This window comes from Haemaphysalis longicornis, unplaced genomic scaffold (assembly GCF_048455015.1).
Source record: "Haemaphysalis longicornis isolate Haplotype H1 unplaced genomic scaffold, Haemaphysalis longicornis Haplotype H1 scaffold_4, whole genome shotgun sequence".
NCBI classification, from domain to species: domain Eukaryota; kingdom Metazoa; phylum Arthropoda; class Arachnida; order Ixodida; family Ixodidae; genus Haemaphysalis; species Haemaphysalis longicornis.
The window spans coordinates 7035811-7055986 of NW_027526361.1; the positions used below are offsets into that span (position 1 = coordinate 7035811).

Sequence of the window (20176 nt, forward strand, 5' to 3'; positions counted from 1 at the left end):
TACACCCCTGACATTTGAGCCTTGAGGGTTGCGAACTGCCGCACAATGTACGCACGCCAAACGCTTAAAAAATTTGTAGGACGGAGCAGGCTATACTTGCGTACATTGATTTAAGTTGCAAAAATTTAATCAGCATGCAGGTTCGCGAGACCCCAGGGTACCGAAACACTGCTGAGCGACCAGTTGCACTCTCATCGTGTTGTACCACAGTTGAGTTCTTCTCGTGGGCTAATAACAATGACGATCCTGCTTGTTTCTAGATGAACTTATTTGTATTTACAGGACACGAATTGGCGCTCTTCGCGCACAGAAACTTGGCGCACAAGTGCGCGCCAAGTGCCCCGTTAAGAGGCCTCGTTGTAGCCGTAGGCGTTGTTCTCTTTAAATTCGCTGTCTTCCTCCTGCAGGCGCTCGCAAAGGCCTTCGAAGTCAATGGCAGGTCCCGTGCCGCCGTACTCCTCGGGCAAAATGCTCCTGGGCAGGTCCATATGCATCTTTTCGAAGCTCTCTCCGTGAAGCTGGAACTGGACAGACAACGTCACGGAAGGAAAGGGAACAAAAAAGTGAACATTACGTACTGTTGGAAGAATAAATAACGAAGCACTGCAAACGAGCAACCACGGGAAATCGCACGTCGTTTTCTGTGAAGTGGTAAGAACTTCAAGTGTTGATTCGAGAGGATAAACCGTTCCTGATTGTAACTCTTGCCTTTCCGCTCTGTAGTTACTCTTTATCAGAAAGCCTTATGCGTTAATTGCAGATGCCAGATTAAATAATTTACAGAGCCTGGTAGTAACAGTACCTGTTGGTATTAGCAGTAATAAAATTTAGCAGTCCCCTTTAATAGTTACGTGCTTAGTCGTAAATTAACACTGCAAGAAAAATACTACCGCCACAATTGCCAGCATGCGAAGATTTGGAGAGCAGCATCGACCAATTTCAATTGTTTAAGCAGACAGACGCTTTGACTTTTTCTCTAAATGTAATGGCCATGTTGCGCATATTAAGCATACGTTCGATCTAAGCGCCAATTTGTTTGCTTTATTCATAATAAAAACGTAATATTCACTTCGTTAACGTGTCCAGGGCCTTCAAAGTTAGCGGCCTCAGTGAATATAGAAACAGGAATATCATAAGGAAGGCGTGGCCTACCCTTGAAAGCTCTTCCTTGTTGAAAAATGGCTTCAGCAGTGCAAAAAATACGTTGAACGCTTTCGGTTGCTTCACCACATGAACCTTGGTGATTTTCAGCGGTAAGCCCTCCTGCAAAGAAAACAAAACACCAGATTTTTTCTTCTTTACAATAAAGAATTGCATGCTAGCAAATATTTCGACTTGAGCGGCTTGAGTCGAATAGCGAGCGGCTTGAGACACTCAAGAGAGAGAGAGAGAGAGAGAGAGAGAGAGAGAGAGAGAGAGAGAGAGAGAGAGAGAGAGAGAGAGAGAAAGTAATTTATTGAATGAAAGAAAAAAAACACAGAGACGTCGGCCTAATCATATAGTCTCTGACCTGCTCCTCTTTGTGAGGGAGGGTAAGGTAGACAGAGCATAGACAGGTATGACGATTGACGTAGAGGTAATAGTATAAGTATATACAAAATGCCTATGCCATGTACGGTACGTGTCCAATAGTTCACCACAGCGGGATTGGGCTGCAGCCTAGATGCCAAACCTCTGCATATTTAAAAATGCCAGAATTGTCTTGAAGGCCTTGCCTGAACACTGCAGGCCTGGCCAGAGTCGAATAGCGGCCGAATTGAGCCGATATTCGAGCGGCATACCGCTCAAGTCTGCGCGAGAATAGCCCGTCTTACCACGCAAAAAAAAAAAAAAAAACACGTTTGTTCAGCAGGTTTCTGTCTCTCTTTTTTTCGAGAACCTCTCATTCATAATAGCCATATTGCGCACCCGTCGCATTTGCGAGCAGCACTGATTACCTGCACAAGGCGGCACGCCTGTCTGACGAGGCCTATCTCGCACGCAAGAATCTTCGAAGCCGTCCAGCCGGAGAAATCGAGAATCGCGGATATGCCGGCAGTCTGAGTGGCAGCGTCACGGGTGAGATGCTCCAGCCAAACGTTGACGGCTCGCTGGAACCGGAACTGGGGAAGCGAGGACGGATCCCACGCCCCTAATTGGGAAATGAAAATAAATAGACGCAATTTAATAATACCACCGCAGAGCATGGATCGTGCGCGGATACAAAGAGAAGCGAAAATGAACTACCGAAAATCAGAAATTTATTTATTCGAGCACCTTCACGTGAAATATTCTAAAGCAGAAGAAAGAACGTCAAAACAAAAAGATGCTACAAAACGGGTTCCTTCATTTACAGCAACGAAGCGTAAGGTCGGGGAAACGAACAGTCGTCATAGGCAAGCATTAGTAGACACGCCTCAGGATTTATGTACACTGTTTGTATTTCTTGCCATAGTCATCGCGCACTGGTAAGCATGCTTCTTAATTAAGCTTACCGAGTTTGATCACGAGGATTGGCCTCCCGACAGCATCCTTGTGGGGAAGCACGACCACAAGGTTCTGACCTAAGGATTTCGCTTCGTCCGACGGCACCAAGTCTTTGAGCACCTTGGGACACGAAGCCTTGATCTTGTAGTACTTCTTGGTCATTGCAAGCGCTGTTTCCACGTCGAAGTCGGCGAACCTCAGAAAGCGGAGCAGGAAGTCGGAGTCACTCCTTGCTTCCAGGTTGGCCTCCCCTGCAGCACACGCAAAGTTCTCGTGCGAAAAGCGCCTCACACGCGTTGCCGAGCGTCTTAGTGTGTGTGTGTGTGCGTAATTAAATCACCCGTCTTTGTCTAACTGAGTATAATTTAGCGGAAATATAAAAGAGCAAAAAGGTGAAATTATTCACGCAACCATTTCATATTTTAAGCTCGTTTTATGTCTCATTTATCTTTTCCTTTCCGCGGCAATATGGCATTACTACTTCAGAGTGAATGTCGAATTGCACGTGCAGAAGTAGAACTGCCAGTAGCCGCTATAATAAGTCAAGTCACGCCAGACACAGATCAAGCCCAACAAAATAAAATGTAGGTACACAGAATGCGGGCGAAGTTGGGTAATACAGTAAAAGCTCGTTAATTCTAACTAGAAGGGGACCGTGAAATTGGTGGAATTAAGTGGAGTTCGAATTAGCGGGCGGGCGCTAGAATGAATGGAAATCGAGCCACACTTGGGGGACAGAACACAAAGAAGCCACCTCTGGACTTGTTATCGAGAATTAGGCGCTACTAAGCGTTTCTGGCCGGGGATTTTGTAAATAATGTTTCGTAAACAATGACATGCACCAGAGCACTTGCGCCGGTGGCGCGGCGCCCTCTGAAGAATCAAAATAAGGTGTTGCGCGAGCGTAGCGCCCGCGCCACGCTGTTGTTTTTCTGTTTTGTTGTTTTGAATCTCTAGTAAATTTGGTATGGTTTGGATTTGCAACACATTGTAACCACTCTGGGTTGACTTCTTCTGCGAGGAGCGATGGAAACCAGGGGATCATAGTTCGAATTAACCGTTCTGGATACCGACGCGTTCGAATTATCGGGAGTTTTCCCCCATTGAAATGTACAGGGCTGTGCCGGGACTGGAGCGTAAGTTCGAATTAACTGGAAGTTATAATTAACCGAGTTTGAATTAACGAGCTTTTAATGTATACTATATACAAAGCAGTATTTTTTAATAACCGATATTGCGTGTGTTTCGGCTCGCAGTCATGACACCATGAATGCTGCTCAAACCTTATAGTAGCGGGAAGCACGGAAACGCAATTGACTATCAGCGCGGATCGGTCTAGGAGGGCAGCGCTATCTTGTCTTCGAGCAGCACCATTCTGTTTCGTACACGATACAGAAGTGGACGCGCGTGCAGCCATCTACTGCTTAGCCTTGAACCAACACCACCTAGATCTGGTGTTGCTTGAACACGGGGGCTTTCTGTTGAACAACTGCTAAGGAGAGCCCTCCGTTCGGTCTTCGTGGCTTTAAGGGACCATGCAGACAAAATACAAGTTTGTTTTATTCGAAAGACTTCGTGTTTTATAGTGCCCTCAGTGCTTGTCCGGAAGTGGACGATGCTTTATTCACTGAGAAAATAATAAATTTAAGTTAAATTCTGATTCTTTCATCATATCACGTGCTTTCATGACGTCTTCAATGACATCACAAGAACAGGTCTTCAAGCTGCTGCCGACTTAAATGGCGCCACCATACCACGGCGGGCCGTTTTCTGCCTTTGCTTTCTTTTTGAGCGTATTTGTAGCTGGCTTGCTTCTGTTACGGTAGAAAATAATCGTTCCGTGAAACATGGTGTTCGCTCGACAAATATGGCCACGTAAGACACCTTCGCTAACGATAATGGGCCAGTGTCGTCCGAGACAACCCCAAAAGCAGCGCAAGCTGTCCAGCTAAAACAAGCATAGAGCAAGTACCAACAGCAGTACGTGCCGGCACTTCTATGTTTACGTGTACTTTCGTAAATTCCACTGTTTACGCCACCGTTAATACTGTTTTTAAAAGAATGTGCCCTAAATTTAAGCGGAAACAGCTCGTTCGGCAAGCTGATAAGCCCTGCCTAACTTGCGTTTGCTTTTGCCAGCCTCAGCTAATCGCAGAGATGGCACAAATGAAATCATACGTTCTGTAGCAGGAAATAAGCAAGTGGGTCGCAAGGCCATTCCTGTTTTTCTAATTATATAGCTTATTTGAGAGACGTTTACGTTAAAAGTGGTGTCGGTATTATTCTAAAAATGCAATCTTTCGAGTGTACCACACTTGTGTTTTGTCTGCATGGCCCCTTTAAAGGTTTCCTCGCCTTTGACTTTGAATGATATTTGACTGCTTATAGAGTGACCGTTGTAAGCGCACTTCATTTGTATGATTACTTGTAATAAAGAAAAATATCTTCGTGCCTTTGATGGTTTCTGGTCTTGATGGTCTTTGGTTTCTGTTTAGGGGACCTATGTTCTAGCCTCCGCAATCCCCGATGTATTTTTTTTTTTGTCGAAGAATCTTGCCTCAGAATGTTCTAAATACAATTCCTGTACCCCGTTTTTGGGATTCACAGGGATTAGTTATGTTTTATATTGAGTTAGGCAGTGGGCAACCTACAGCAGTATTTAACTGATCCTTTACGCCGTGTAGGAGGGGCAGCTGGGCCGCTTCTGTAGTGTAGAAAAAATGAAAACCAATATCGGTACCCATTTTTCTATAAATAACTGTGGTTAGGTATATCTTAAAATGCGTTAGGCAGTGCGCAGCCCATCAGCGTCTTTAATTCATGCTTTTCACCAGGCAGGAAGGGCCGCTTCTGTACGATATAGGAAATGTAAAATCGCTTCCGGGCAAAAGGTTCCCGTAAGGCCTTCCTTGTTCACCAAACCCTGCTTCTCGTCCTGTCCTTCATTGCCCACATATTCAATTTGCATCGGTTCGTAATCTCTCAGCCCAATGCGATGACGTCTGCGTGGTTTACTATATTCTAAATGTATTGATCTCCAGGAAAATATTTCACCTATAGCTTTAACGGAACTGTGTTTTCTCCAGACAAACGATATGGATATATTATTCGTGTTTTTTTTTCTGTTTTTTTCTTCATATTAACATAACCGTCGTGTAGTTTTACATTAAAAACTCCAAAGCTAATCAGTGCATACTGCCGTTAATGCAAACAACAATCGGTGAAACCCGACCTAATTATGGCCCCTAACCCTGTGTACGTCTGGACTCAACCAATTACTAACCAGCACCACCACGGTTCTGCTCCGCGTTAAATTAAAGTGCAGCTAGCGCATCTGAACTTCAGCGCTAATTAATTTTAGAGAAATAAAAGACATAAAGTTTCTGGCATTATTATTCTCACTGAACACGTTAAAACCGTTTTTTTTAGAATTGTCTAAAGAAAACAACGAAGGGTCTAGGAGATTTTTTCGTATCGTTTAGCTTACCTTTAAGCTCCAGTCTGAGTTTAGCCAGTGCAGTCCTGACGTCGTGAGCATCGTGCGCGGTCGGCTGGTACGTTATCCGCTCCATTGCAACGCTGAACGCTGGCGCTGGGTTTTAGTCCTTCTCAGCGCACAGGTTGCCAGAAGAGGGGAAATGCACAAGTCCGCTTTGCTCGAAACACTGCTGCTTCGGTTTCACGCAAAGACTGCGCAAAAGCTTGGACTATTCCCTCCGTACGTGCGTGCTCTTCGAGGCGCCGAGTCTTATAAACGGAGCCACGTATACGGGAGCAGGTTTTATCCGTCAAGAAGGAAGAGAAAGGGTTCGGAATTGACGTCAGCGCGTCATCAAACTTTCGCTTTCACATGCCGAATGAAGTAAATAATCGCTCGTCGCGAACAGCACCGCGCTGTTTTTGTGAAGGCCAAGACTCGCATGCATCCACTGAGAACCGCCGCGACGTGTCCCTTTGATGGCGCCAGGATAAGAAGTTGCTGCGGTGCTTGTAAATGCACCTTTATTCTGGAACAAGAGGTCAAGTTAGGTTTCATAAAATCCACTTGAACTTCCTCGAGCAACTAATTTGCGCCCTTGAACTTGATTATTTCTTTTAAGCTCGAAGCCGTGTAGCGTGTGAGGCACGAGTGCGATCTTTCCTTGTTCGAACGGTTGAAGGCCAGTAACAGTGGCTTGGCGAAGGACACATAGCAAGCATGTATGGTGCATGGAAACTATGCTACTTCGGCTCGCTGCGCATCTCTGCCCTGTTCTGGCGTTTTTATTTCTGCTTTATAGTGTGGAGACTAAAGAAGGAGGAGAGGGGGTTCAAACGATCTCGAGTTTGCCTTTACTGTTTTCTTAGACATCTTCTTAAAGAAACATGTAGCAGCGCCGCTGCCTTGTCAAAGGAATGGTAGCGTGGTTCATTCGTAGATAAATGCACATCCATTAAGCAGCAACATCGGAAATACTTGACCTGCTCGATGCATCCTTATTCGAAAAGAGCTCCCAAGTTTCGACACACTTGGGTCTCTGACATTTGGTCCTTCTCTGGGCTTTCTGTCGTTATGCAGTAAGCTCCACGATCAGTTCGTAATCGAAGCAGCGATTACCAGGATTCGGCCAGCATGTAGGCGGAACTAGAACCACGTGTCGTTACGGAATAATCTTTTTATTTGGGTCGCACTGCACGTGCCGTCACCGAGGTAACGAACTCCTGCACAGGTACTTCCACAGCTCAATGTTCAGTTTCTATCTCGAGTGAAAAGCATTGCTGCCTGTTGAAGCAAACGGTTGTTACAACATGTCACTTCTGGCCTTGAAGTTATCGTATAAGAAGCTGGTTGGCTTTTAGGCCTAGGAAGAATGCTTGAGAGACTTCAATGAATTGTCGCTGCTGATAATATTAAGATAAATAAAAAATAAGCAAAATAACGCGTAGCTTAGCTCGTGTAATAAATATTTCATGTGCACTTACTGTGTACATGGGAGCCACCATGAATTGTTCAACTCGCTCTCAAGAAACAGAGCATGCTTGCATTAAGACTAAACTTGAGAAGCTTGGTTAGATTTCATAGAAGTTTAGAATAAGTGAAACAAAGATAATCTATACCTATGTTTCAATTACGACCTTAATACTACTTATCTGCCTGGCAAAAAGCAATAAAGAAGCTCTTTAAAGAAACAAATGCACAATTTTTTTGCTATCGTGCACATATCATTGTTATTCATATGTGCTAGTTGCTGAAAAACTGCTTCATTCAATGAAATCTCGTTATCTTGTCAATAATGAAGCATTCCCTACAAACCCAATAGCTGTCAATCCCACGGCGATCTCCAGGAATCTGCTCATAGATAAAATTACAGCACGGTCAAATAAAGTTATAGCAAGGATTTCTGTCATATGTGACTACAATCATCTTTGAAAATTATTTTATTTGTTATCGGATAACCTTAGGATCTTGAAATAAAACAAGTTTTTTTACTTAATTTTCGGCATGTGATACTCTTTAATGGGAGTTCTAAGCACTCCAAACGAAATATTTTTTAAGGCTTCCAGACACTTTATCGAACACAGCTTTATCGAAGCATTACCCGTTCTATCGAATTCCGTTATATCGAATGCCGCAATATCGAAAGACCTACTACGTTCGTTTTATTGAAAGTGTGATTTTGCAACTTTTACTGTAGTTTTTAGAGCTTATTTTGTTTTACTGGCACTGCACTAATCTAATCAGCAGATAGTTTCACTCGATATTCTATCTACCCTGAATAAAATGTAGAAACCGGCCTTTATATGCCGACGCGTCCTTCTCGGCTTTTAGTTCTTTCCAAGCACGCTTTTTATCGGTAATATTTAAAATGTTTTAATAGCTGTATGTTCCTATTTTATTACAAAACTTGCCACTATACTATCAATCCCCAACCCATGCGAAATATTCCTTGGGTGTTCATCGGTGTATATTTAGGTTGGTATTGCCAAATATATACCTTGCACCCCCGTTCACCATAACGTGATGCGGAGTCTTGTCATCCCCTCACCCAAATTTTTCTGGTCGCGTGATTGCGTTGGTCACGTGACGAGCGCTGATTGCGTTCTGCAGCGGCTTGCTCCTCTACCACAAAATTCCCCGGGGAAATACTTAGTGATCAAAGCTAGCCTTGCGGAAGAAGGCACTACATTGTTACCTATCAATTCGCTCCTCCAGCAACAGAAAAGTGTTGAAATGGTATACAATAAGTGGAACCAAAAGCAAGTTGGGGAAAACAAGGTCACAAGAACAGGAGGGGAGCTAGCCGCCTCTGGAAGCGCAGTTAAGACACAGGCGTACAGAGGCGGCTGCACCTTGAATAGAGATTTAACTGAAAAAAAAAAGACAGGTGGCCTGAGCAAGAAATTGGAAATGTAAGCGTGTGGGTTGAAAAACCGTGACATCCTGAGGGGCAAAGAGAAGGCAAGGTGAAAACGCAGAACATGAATTATAGAGACTAACTTTGTAACCAACTTTTTTCACGTTAGTTCTAAGCAAGGCGTTGAGAACAGTAGGACAAAGCTTGGTAACCATGTCGATAAATTATTAGAAATCCGTAAATCTGAAGAGACTTTTGCCCGTTTTCCAGGTGGAGTTTTGACATTGGACGCACAAGCGCCGAAAAGTACCCTACATATGTAGACACGAAGCGACAAAATAATTAGAACTAGGCGCCTTCCCCTTAGCGACACATAAAAAATGGTACGAAGCATATCACGGCATTCTAGCTTATACGCTACGATGCCTTGATATGCTGCGGATCAGAGAGAGAACTTGAGAAAGTACGAGATTCGTTATAGCAGTTCCACCCGAGCAATGATCACAGCAAAAAATTTTGGAGAAAAGCTTTTCGCACGCCAAAAACATAAAAAGCACGCAGGAAATAAAAGGCAGCTACCATAAATACTACAAATCTCGGTAAATAACAAAGACCGGCTTTGAAAACAAGCTTTTCTAATTATATAGCATGTAGGAAACTGAAAAACGCACTGCACATTCTGTTGAAGGAAAAGGCTGAGAAAAAAAACCGCTTCGGTAAAACGACTTCGATAAAACATCCGTCAATAAAACGGCGTTTGATAAAACGGCGTTCGATAACCTGTCTGGACCCCTTTAGGACATTTTAGATCTCGTCCTTCACCTTTAGGAGGTACCCTGAGCTGTAAAGTCGGTCTGTGTAAAGAATGGCGTGACCTTCAAAAACTTAAATGGTGCATAAAAAAGGAAGATATCAACATCTCAAGCATAGGTCTTCGAATTCGGCTTCTGCGAACAAGGAACTCGCATTTTTAGACATGTTTGCAAGATCTATAGCGTGGGCCTTGACTGAACCATTCTCTAGGTTACCACCGAATTTTCGCGGTGCTAAATTACCCATCTGGATATGTGGCTTCTGCACCGATAATGCGTGTGAGCAGTTGCAGACAATGTTCCTTGTCCGCTAGTACTAATATATCGTAAGGGTGTGGAAGTTCCAAATCATGTTGTTCCAAATGCTGTATGCAGTGGCTACAGCGCAGACTTGAACTTATCTTACATCCCTCAGCTTTTGTTCTTGTCTCGCCATGTAAACATGAAGCGCAGTGGCGATAAAGGACAAGCCTGCTTCAAACCTCTTTTTATAAATATATATATATTTATATAAGTGCACTTCAGAGCATGCAACCTAATTTGCACTTTGCTCCAACTGTAAATTCGGCAGGGGAGCTGCATAAAGTCGTCGCCTAATTCCTCTCCTTCAAATAGCCTCCATAGAAGTTCTTCACCCCGTGGTCGAAGGCACCTTTTATGTGTAGATATGCTGTTCATAGAGGTCGCCTTTGAGCGACACCCACCGCTACGCATTAGGTTGGCGCAGATAGGTTGTCCTCAAAGCGTCTACCTTGTCCGAATCCCTGTTGTAATCCTTCCAGCATTCCCTGCCATTCGATGGAAGCTCATACTTGTAGTGCAAGTGTAGTGCAGTGTACGTGTAGTGTACTTATGGCTTGTAGTGCAGAGAAGACAAAAAACAATCCCGTTTCAAATTCCTATTTGCAAACACCGGTTCAGTGCACTTTAGGGCCTCCCAAGTAATTTGTAACCTCCCTCTTGTAAAGTCCCCAGTATAGCAGTATAGTCTTAGCCTTGTCCCTCCTGATCAAGTAGACTCCATAAAAGTTATACATCTAAATTCTCGAAGAATCCTTTTCTATTAGTAACTGTTTGTTTTGAGCATGCATAGACACCTCTACGCATTAAGGTGGGACATACAAATTTCCTTCTAAGCGTCCGCATCATCTGAATTCACTGTCTTGTCCGTTTCCTACCGCTTGCATTGCGAGCCTTCATGCTACCAATGTTGCTGTAAGCAGCCTGTACGAGTCAGCAGCGGCCGTGTGTTCTTTACGTCTATAAATCAACCTCACTCTTACAACAGTTGTTCGGTCTTTGCTTAGTTATCACTTTTTCAGGCGATTTCGTTACTCGCGCCTTGCTTTCTGCTGCCAGCTGTTGCTCAGCTGCACTGGAATTTCCTCCAGCCGTGCTGCCGTATTAATAAGCCCATTTTCTTATGCTTTTTTCCAATTTTGGCTTTTCTGTAGCTGTACGCCCCTCAATTGCCCCATTCGCTGGAATATGTAACTCTCCCTCCGTTAATTCTTCCAAACATCTCTTATATGACTAAAGAAATATAAAGCTACGCTTTTTCTTCTTTTATCATCTGACCTTCGTCATTTATAATATGACTTCATTACTCTTTCAGTGTTTTCGCCAATTCCCTCACATGGCTCCGAAATATTCGGCATGCCTTTGTCATTTGACCGTACATTTGACATTCATCGCCACTTTCATCGTTGCAATTTTTGCGGTACGGGTTTTTTGCATTTGTTTTTTTTTTGCAGTGCCGTTCTTATTTTAAGTTATTCCCTCCGTCTGCATTTCTAATCACATGGTCTCTCTGTGTTTTCTCCTAGCGTTTTGGTAATTTTCTATAGCTATCGTCAGTTCCTTCTTCAATCATCTTTTCGGCTTTCTTTTATTTTCGCAGCTCCATTCTTTTGCGCCCTTTATAGTTTCTTTGATACAGCCAATCAGTTCATTGCATTTTCCGTCTGTTGTAGGCTATGTCTAGATTTCCTTCTTCAAGCTTTTGGAAACACCCGCTATCAGTTTATCCCTTCAGCCCTTAACCGCCGTCTGGATGTTGACCTTTCATTTTCTGTAATTTCGAACTTATTCGTCAAAGATCCCCATATAATTTGAGCTCCTTTTTCGTCTGTTTCCGTTAGAGCTAAACTTTCATTAATCCCTTGCGGTACACTATACTGGACTGCTTTTGCACTCGTTCCCAAGGTCTTGTCTCGCACATTTAATATTTCTGTTCACTACAATGAGATTATCCTACTCAGACATATCAAGATTTTAGTTTGTCATTGCGATTGTCATTGTGTCGACGCTGATCCTCCATGTAAGCATTCATGTCGCCCACTGGAATCACCTTAGCCGAGTCTCTCGACTGATCGATGTCCGGGGTCATGCAGCTCGCCAGTTTTTCATTCCTTTTTCTCACCTAACGATGTTCCAGGCTGTATGCCAGTGACGTTAGGCCAGGGGAAACTACTGAGAGTACAAGCTCAACTTGCGATGCCCCACTAATGACTTAACAGGAGGTTGGAAAGGTCCCCAATGGCATGAAAATAGGAGAAGCTGCAGGTGACGACGGCATAACAGTGGAGCTTTTGAAGGAGGGAAGAGATATTGTACTGTAAATGCTTTCTGTACTATTTGCGGAATGCTTGAAGACCAAAAAGGGCCCATAGCCTAAGAAAACGCCATCATTATTCTGATTCATAAGAAGGAAGACCCCAAGGTCCTCAAGAATTACAGACGCATCAGCCTCCTTTCAGTTGTTTACAAGCTGTTTATTAAAATTATAGTTAGCCGCATAGGTGAAAGCCTGGATTTGCATCAACCCAGAGAGCAGGCTGGGTTTTGGAAAAGGTACTCAACCATGGATCACATCCATGGCGTCAATCAAGTGATAGAAAATTCCGCAGAGTACACTAAACCCCTTTACATGGCATTTATAAACTATCAGAAATCGTTTAATTCCGTAGTCACCGCAGACATTTGAGAAACACTAAAAGACCTAGAAATAGAGGAAACCTACGTAAGACTTCTAGAAGACATATATAAGTGATGCACGGGCAGGATAGCCCTCCGCAAGCAAAGCGATAAATTTCCTATCCGAAAGGGAGTATGACAGGGAGATACCATCTCACCAAATCTATTCGCAGCTTGTCTAGAGGGAGTATTTAGAAAGCTGGGCTCGGAAAACATAGGATTAAGGATAAGCGAGGAATAGTTTAGCCATTTGAGGTTTGCGGAAGGCGTAGTCTTGCTGGGTGAGACTGCGGAACACATTCAAACAATGCTTGAGGAACTACAATCAGAACGCACGGCCGTGGGATTAAAAATAAATATGAACAAATATGAATAAATGAGGAATAAGCATGCCAAAAACGTCTTCTTCCGCTTAGGAAACGAAACGCCAGAAGAAGTAAAAGGCTATAACTACCTCGGACAGATGGTTTGGGCTGGCCACAACCACGAGAGAAATCCAGCGCAGAATAGGTGTGGATTGGGCAGCACTCGGCAAGCACTTCGAAATAATGAAAAGTGGGCTACCTCTGTCACTCACAAAAAAACCTACAACCAGTGCATACTGCCGGTGATGACACACGGAGCTGAAACTTGGCACCTTACTAAACAACTGGAAAGCAAACTTACTTTGGCTCAACCGGCCATGGAACGAATAATGTTAGGAATAACGCTCAGGGACAAGAAACGAGCTACCTGGATCAAAGAACAATCTAGAGTAGAAGAGATCATAGCCCGAATAAAGAAAAAGAAATGGACTTGGGCTGTCCATGTAGTGAGACGAACTGACAACTGGTGGACAATTAGGGTAACAGAGTGGATACCAAGAGACGAGTCCAGAAGAAGGGGAAGGCCATTAACCATATGGAGGGATGAAATAAAGAAATTTGAGGGCAAACTGTAGACTTCGCGCTGGACAGGAGCGGTTATAGGTCAATGGGAGATGCCTTCGTCCCGCAGTGGACCTGAGTAGCCTGCTGCTGCTGCTCCTGCTGCTGTTGATGATGATGATTATGATGATGATGAACGAGGTGTTTTTGAACACACTGACCACCCACAACGGTGAATAATTTCCGCATATTATGCCTTGAACTCGCATGCGTTTCTTGGAAGTTTTGCTTTTTACTGTATTCTAATTGGATCACTGCTTAATAAGAACGTCGACCCCACCACACTTCCATTCGACTCGCTGTCTTTCTGAAGCTTTGCCATATCTATTCATGCATTGCGTGCGTATCTTCTAAATCTTCAAGAAAAATGTTTGTTAAGGCATCCACTTTTTTTTTCTTGCCGTTTTTCAAGTGCTCTGGTATCGTGCATGTTTATGTAGCTAATCTTAGCTCCTTCTCTGTTTTCTTCTCATTTACTGCGCTTCAGATAATATATGGTGACGGGTGCACGCTGGTTGCCTTTTACCTCAGCCGTGTCCCCATCTCAAGCACCTTGTCCAGCTTTCGCACCCGCTGGGCGCTTCGGTAGTTTCTATTGATTGTAACATCTCCTGCCCCCGACCGCTTTCACTTGGCCCTCGGTTTTTCGCTTCTACTATGTAGCCTAACTTCCGGAATGCTCGTGGCCCCCATAAGTAGCTGTAGCCCGGGCAGCTGGTCGCCTCCATACCGGCTCCGCTGGTCGCTCGCTCAAATTTATCCCGTCCCAGCAACAGTCGCTCGAGGTCCTCGTGGTGTGCACCCCCACAAGCGACCCACAGCATCACTGGCCACCCGAATTTCCCCCTTCGCTGCTACCGCTGCCCTCTTCTCTTCCTTTCAACCTCCGGCCCCAGACATGAAGACAGGCGGCAGGCGCCATCTCTCGTTGCGCGGGATCACCCGAGCAGGGCCTCGATTTTAACTCCCAGTTATGCCAGCAAACGGCGCCAGCTACTGTGTTCCGGTTGGCTCAAACGCTCTTGAAGGCCTTTTTGCAGGCTTTACCAGGGGCGGTTTTGTGGAGTTTTGTCCGTTTTGTAAAAGTAGTAATAACTCTATGTTTGTAAACGTCCATTTCGCGTGCGTTTTATTGTGACGCACCCCGTTGACTTTTAAGCCACTGTTTTCGCAAACTCATTTTAAACAACTAATCCTATTTTAAACTATTTTTATGTGTTTATTTGAACTTATTTTGAAAATCTATACATGATAAGACTTTCCTATGACGAAGTTGAAATTTTTCACCACAAGAGGATGAATGTCGAAAGATCAAGTCAAGTCAAGTCAAGTCAAGTTTATTCGACATAGAAATACAGATATTACTACGGACCATAATTCAGATGTCAGGAGCGCGGACAAAAAGCCAATAGAAGCGGCTTGACGGGGTCCGTGCACCCTAATGTATTTATAAAACAATTGTGTATACTTATAAAAAAATACATTCATAAAAATACAAAATTATACAAAAATATACATTCATAACAAAAATACATTCATAATTCGTATGTATACATTCGTATACAAAAATACATTCATAACTTAATGTAGTAAAAACATAATTACAATCCTTGGCAGAAATATAATAAATCCAAACTTAATACACACTGCAACAAGATGCTTGCACAGAATCAATAAAGTGAACCACAGAATTACGAAAACCGATAATAAATACAAACACAACATTCTTTATTGATTATTGATTACATGAATTCAACAGACATGGTAACGTACAGCACAATAATTGTTTTCCGTAATTGGTACGTGGGCAGGGCACAAACCACGCTTCTGGATGACGTGTGTTATAAACGTTATGATGTGGAGTCAGGTTTGACAGTTTTCTAATAAAATTACAATTTGTTCTTGTTTCACTATTGTAGCTCTTAAATAAGTTTTTCATCATGCAGACCTTGAACGGGGCGAACCCCGAGGCTTTCAAAAATTGGTTGTGTGTGAGCATCATAAGCAGAATTAGAGACGGCTCGCACGGCTTTCTTTTGTAGTATATGTAGTTTAGTAATATTAGTAGCGGTCGTACGTCCCCAGACTAAGAGGCAGTAGTGAAGGTGAGAGAAAAAAAGAGAATGGTAAATTAACAATTTTATTTTCTGCGGGAGAAAGAACCGTAACCTTGTGAGGACACCAACGACGCGTGCAAGTTTGCTGGAAGTATTATCGACGTGTTTGTTCCATGTTAAGTGTTCGTCGAAAAAAACGCCGAGGCTTTTCACTAAGGGGACAATTTCGAGGCTGGAAGTACCACTGCATAGGCTGTTGCTAATACATGCTTTAGAATTTATTGGTTTAAAGAGTACTGCTTTTGTTTTGAAAGTGTTTATCGTTAATGAATTAACTGTGCTCCAATTATCCCGTTGATTTAGCACATTGTTTGCATCATGCAATAATTTAGTAGTATCTTTACCAGAAAGAAGTAAGGTGGTGTCGTCTGCATAAACAACAAACCTGCAAGAGTCGTCCATATTTACCAAATCATTAATATAAAGTAAGAATAATAGTGGCCCGAGGATGCTCCCCTGGGGTACCCCTAATTTAACTGCCTGATAATCAGATATTTCATTGTCTATCACCACAGCCTGGCATCGGAATTTAAGGTAGCTTTCTAGCAAAATGAGACATTCACCTCTAAACCCATAATGCTCGAGATTTTTTAATAATATGGCATGGTTAATTCGATCAAACGCCTACGAAAAATCTACAAATACTCCTAATGTTACCAGTTTATTCTCTATTGCCTGAAGTATTATTTCGTTTTGGGTTAGAAGCGCAGACTCGATTTAAAGATGTTTTCCAAATCCAAACTGTGAATTAGTTATTATAAGGTGTTTCTCACAAAAAGCGGACATGCGTTCACTAATTAGTTTTTCAAGCCCTTTTGAAAACACGGGAAGGATTGATATTGAGGTATAGTTAGACGGTTCATTTTTATCACCACCTTTGAATATAACGCTCACTTTAGCCATTTGCATGCGTGTTGGAAAAATGCCTTTTTCGAAAGCGAGGTTGTACACGTGCAGGTTGTACACGGTCGAGGTTGTACAGGGCAGGTGATATCCAGTGTGTGCTTAATTGGTAGGATTTGAATGTCATCGGCATCACATGCCTTACTGTTACGAAATGATAAGAACGTGCGGAAGATTTCATTGGAACCGGTTGGGAATAGGAACGCGCTACTAATGTTACTTGGTGGCGTAGTTCAAAATACCCGCAGTGCAAGAGCTGTTATCAAAAGGTACAAAAAAATTGTTAAATGCGTTTGCCAGCTGCGCACCAGACGTGGGTGCGCCATTCAGAATTAGTTCACTACCCTGCTCATGTTACTGCTGTCGGCCAAGTACATTGTTGAGCTTTTTCCACAAAACATCAGTTTTTCGCATCACTTCAGCGTTGAAAAGATTAAAAAGGTAAGCACGTTTAGCTTGCCTGATGGAGCTGGTCAGTTCCAGTGCCGGCCTGTCCGGGCTCAGATATTCCTAGCTGTATCGCTGACCTCGTATCTGCTGGGGACTGGCGGCCGTGAGCTCGGTCAATTCGGATAATGGGGAGGCTGCGGCTAAGTACCACACCAAGGTGACCCGTATCCTAATCTCGCGAGAAAATCGCATTTGTGCTACAGTAAGCGTTCATAGTATGGGGACGTACGTACCTACTGCCGCCAGACTGGTATCTGGGGTGTTATTTTCAGTGGTACCAGGCAGCGCTCCGAGCATTCCTACTCCGGGAAGTGAACCCGGGCCACCTGGGGAAGAGCTAGTAACAATCGTAATCATTGAACATGCCCGAAGCTCCAAACATATGCCTTCCCAAACTGACACCTCGAGCACATCTTTTTTTTTTTTTTTTTCACCCGACACATGTATTAACTCCCTTAGTTGTAATATCCCAATTACATCGCTCTACCATTCAACGTGAAGAGCCCACAACCACCAGGCGGGCTCATGCCTATACCCGACCGTTCCCTCTTGGGAAGGTGCTCTGTCAAAGACCGCCCGACAAGACCAGCAACTGCTGATCGAGCAGCCGTAGCTGCCCACCGAAAAGCGTCCGTCCGCCATTGGAGTCCTGGATCATGTGAGAACACGACTAGACCGGGCCGCACTTCTAGCATCATATAACCTCAATAAAAAGTCTTCACACCTGAGGAAAACGCGCATACGTCGGAAATAAGTAATGATTGTAAAGCAATGATGACGAAGCGCGTTTTATTGTTGCGGACGGGCCGCACAATTTGCCCCACAATTAAGGTTGCTGCCAGCTGGACAGGTCGGCGTTCCCGCGATAACCTTCGAGCACGACCGGCTTTCCGGTCGTGCTGTACGTCGTATTGATCACGGCTGAATACGCGGTTAATGTAACAATGATTTCATATATCCACCCCCAGAGCGAAAACACGTACTGCAGCAATTTACGCTACACTCCCTCCAATGCTTCTAAATGCGTAACCTGTGATGCGCTCGAAAGGTTTTTTAGCCCCGTTTGATTGTGGTCGGTGTTTCGCCGAGATCGTACCCACCGATGCGCTGTAGCCTGAATAGAAGGGCTCCTGTAGACGTATCAAACACGTCATCCTAAGATTTCTTTGGATACACACCCAGCGTATAATTACCCGCTCCAGGAGTTGAACGGAAAGGTGTATCTGATGAAGCATTTGAAGGCAATAGCCCCGGAAATATTTTCTGTCCACGTAAACAGCAGCTGACACGCAGGCTTGGGACAACAGGGAACGTTTACGTCTCTAATGCGCCTGACATGTACGCGAGCGTTAGAACAGCGTAGCAGGGCTTTGTCCTTCCACAAATCAATCTCCCTGTCACCCTCAAAACGACATAACTTACAATTAGACTGCCCGACTCGGGAATTTCGTTTTGATTGGCGTTTCTGGTCATCACAGCGCCCATATATAGACGAGCCAAGCTGCATAGGCCTGTGTCCCCGGATATTTTTGTGTCCATCAGCAGAACATGCTCAACGGCAAAGCCAACTTTCTCGCAAATGCACTGTAGCGGATGTTTGATGGACGAGTGCTACTTGATTCAGTGCGCTCAGGCTGCGAGCGCCGATGGCTATGCCTCACACTGTTTCGCTATCGCCACCGAGCGCTGCAGAAGTTACGAGTCGTGGAATGGAGCAGTCACCAATGCGCAGAGGAAAACAATCCGAATGCGCGTAATAGGTTCTCTCTTGGAGCAGAATTGTGCGTTGTGTGTTTCAAAAATGTCCATTTCGCGCCAATTTCCTTCGTGACGTAGTTGCACCTGCATGGCATCCGACCAACGACATGCGCAGATACCGGCGAACCGCCCTGCCCCTGCTCAATCACATTCGGGTCATCTGTTTAGGAGCGAAGCCGTCAGCTCGGCGAAGCTAAGGGCTCGGGCTGTCGGCGCTTCCTGTCGCCGTCGTTTCATGTAGTCACGGTACTAAAACACCGGGACACCCGTTTTCTAACCCTTCGCACTAGACCGCTTCGTGTTTCAAAGAAACGAGACTTTTAGAGCAAAGCTGTATACCCGTACCCCCCAACGGTTTCATCTCCGTGGACGAAAATGCCTCGCCCCTCCCCAGGTTTCACGTTAGTGGAGAGTGCCCGGTTTTTTGAGCCAGTCTGGGCTCTCTCGAAATGGGCCCCTTGAAACGGACAAGAAACTGATACAGTGAAAGCTCCTTAATTCAATCTTGGTCCGGCCAAACTGTATAGAAGTTCATGTATAAAAAAAAAACCGTAAATTACAACCTGAGCAGGTTCCGCCACGAATAATTCCAACTACGCGCCACCGCACCGGTGTCTTTGCGCCTAGAACAGGGCCAGGGAAACGCATTCGTTGTTTACGCACGGGGGTGTGTTACCTCCGGAATGAGGAGTTAAGATAAAAGCTAGTAAAACCAACCTAAAGTGCAGACCTTTTGGAAGACGTATCCTCTGCGGTCTGCTTACCTCAGTACCTCAGTCTGCTTACGATGACCTGCTTACCTCACTTGGAATGTTTGTGAACAAGCTTAGAAGCATGCTGATATTACTTTATTCTAATATTAATATTATTTTATTAAGATATCCTTTTCTTCCTGTCAAAAACCGACGCAACAGATTATTCGTTGAACTGACCGATTAAAGCCAGCCGATTAATCGGATTGCATTTTTAACCGACCCCAGCCCTATATACTTGAAACTTGTCATGCCGACGTCACTGGAGCTATACGGAGAAAAAGAAAGACGTACTTGGTGCTTAGTTGGATGCTTCACTTGACAAAAACTGCCGCATTTGTGCTCCTGGTACATATTTTTGTCGCACTGTCTTGTTCCCATTGCGTGCGCTATTTGATGTATTTGAAAGCTATAGATTTACACTCATACATGACATTGTTTCGTAGTCACCACTCTTATCGCTTTCCTGTCTGGGAATCCATCGTTGCCTTCAATAATCGGCAATGCATGTGCTGTGGTGCGAAGTAACGGTGCCGTGTTAAGGCCGCGTTTCGATTTGCAGCTTGCTTGCTTTTTTTAAATTACTGTTGGTTGTGGTTAAAATCAGCTTTGCATTTCTTTTTTGACTTAAGGCGTCCTCCGGCTACTTGTTCAGTATTTCGTGAAGCTGGAGCCCACAAA

General features: G+C 44.2%; 2 protein-coding genes across 2 annotated transcripts in view; one reads left to right on the forward strand and one right to left on the reverse strand.

Annotated features, from left to right (window-relative positions):
* Nucleotides 1-250: 250 nt before the first annotated feature.
* LOC144178184 (alpha-tocopherol transfer protein-like) lies at nt 251-6250 on the reverse strand. Its single transcript, XM_077705816.1, has 5 exons — nt 5954-6250; nt 2475-2717; nt 1938-2131; nt 1153-1263; nt 251-524 (listed from the first exon to the last, which is right to left on the reverse strand). The coding sequence occupies exons 1-5, from the start codon at nt 6036-6038 to the stop codon at nt 345-347; spliced, it is 813 nt and encodes a 270-aa protein (XP_077561942.1). The 5' UTR covers nt 6039-6250; the 3' UTR covers nt 251-344.
* A 10860-nt stretch (nt 6251-17110) lies between these two features.
* LOC144179268 (alpha-tocopherol transfer protein-like) overlaps nt 17111-20176 on the forward strand; it is a 28146-nt gene continuing 25080 nt past the window's right edge. Inside the window, exon 1 of the mRNA XM_077707559.1 lies at nt 17111-17129. Coding sequence (XP_077563685.1) covers nt 17111-17129 — 19 coding nt within the window. The remainder of the gene's footprint in view (nt 17130-20176) is intronic.

What these genes read in the sequence shown, in the direction of transcription:
- LOC144178184 (XM_077705816.1), bottom strand. Translation starts at nt 6,038, where the DNA reads ATGGAGCGGATAACGTACCAGCCGACCGCGCACGATGCTCACGACGTC. An exon ending in ACTCAGACTGGAGCTTAAAG is followed by an intron (nt 2,718 to 5,953) that starts GTAAGCTAAACG and finishes CGTGTGCTGCAG; the next exon opens with GGGAGGCCAACCTGGAAGCA. An exon ending in ACAAGGAAGAGCTTTCAAGG is followed by an intron (nt 525 to 1,152) that starts GTAGGCCACGCC and finishes TTGTCTGTCCAG; the next exon opens with TTCCAGCTTCACGGAGAGAG.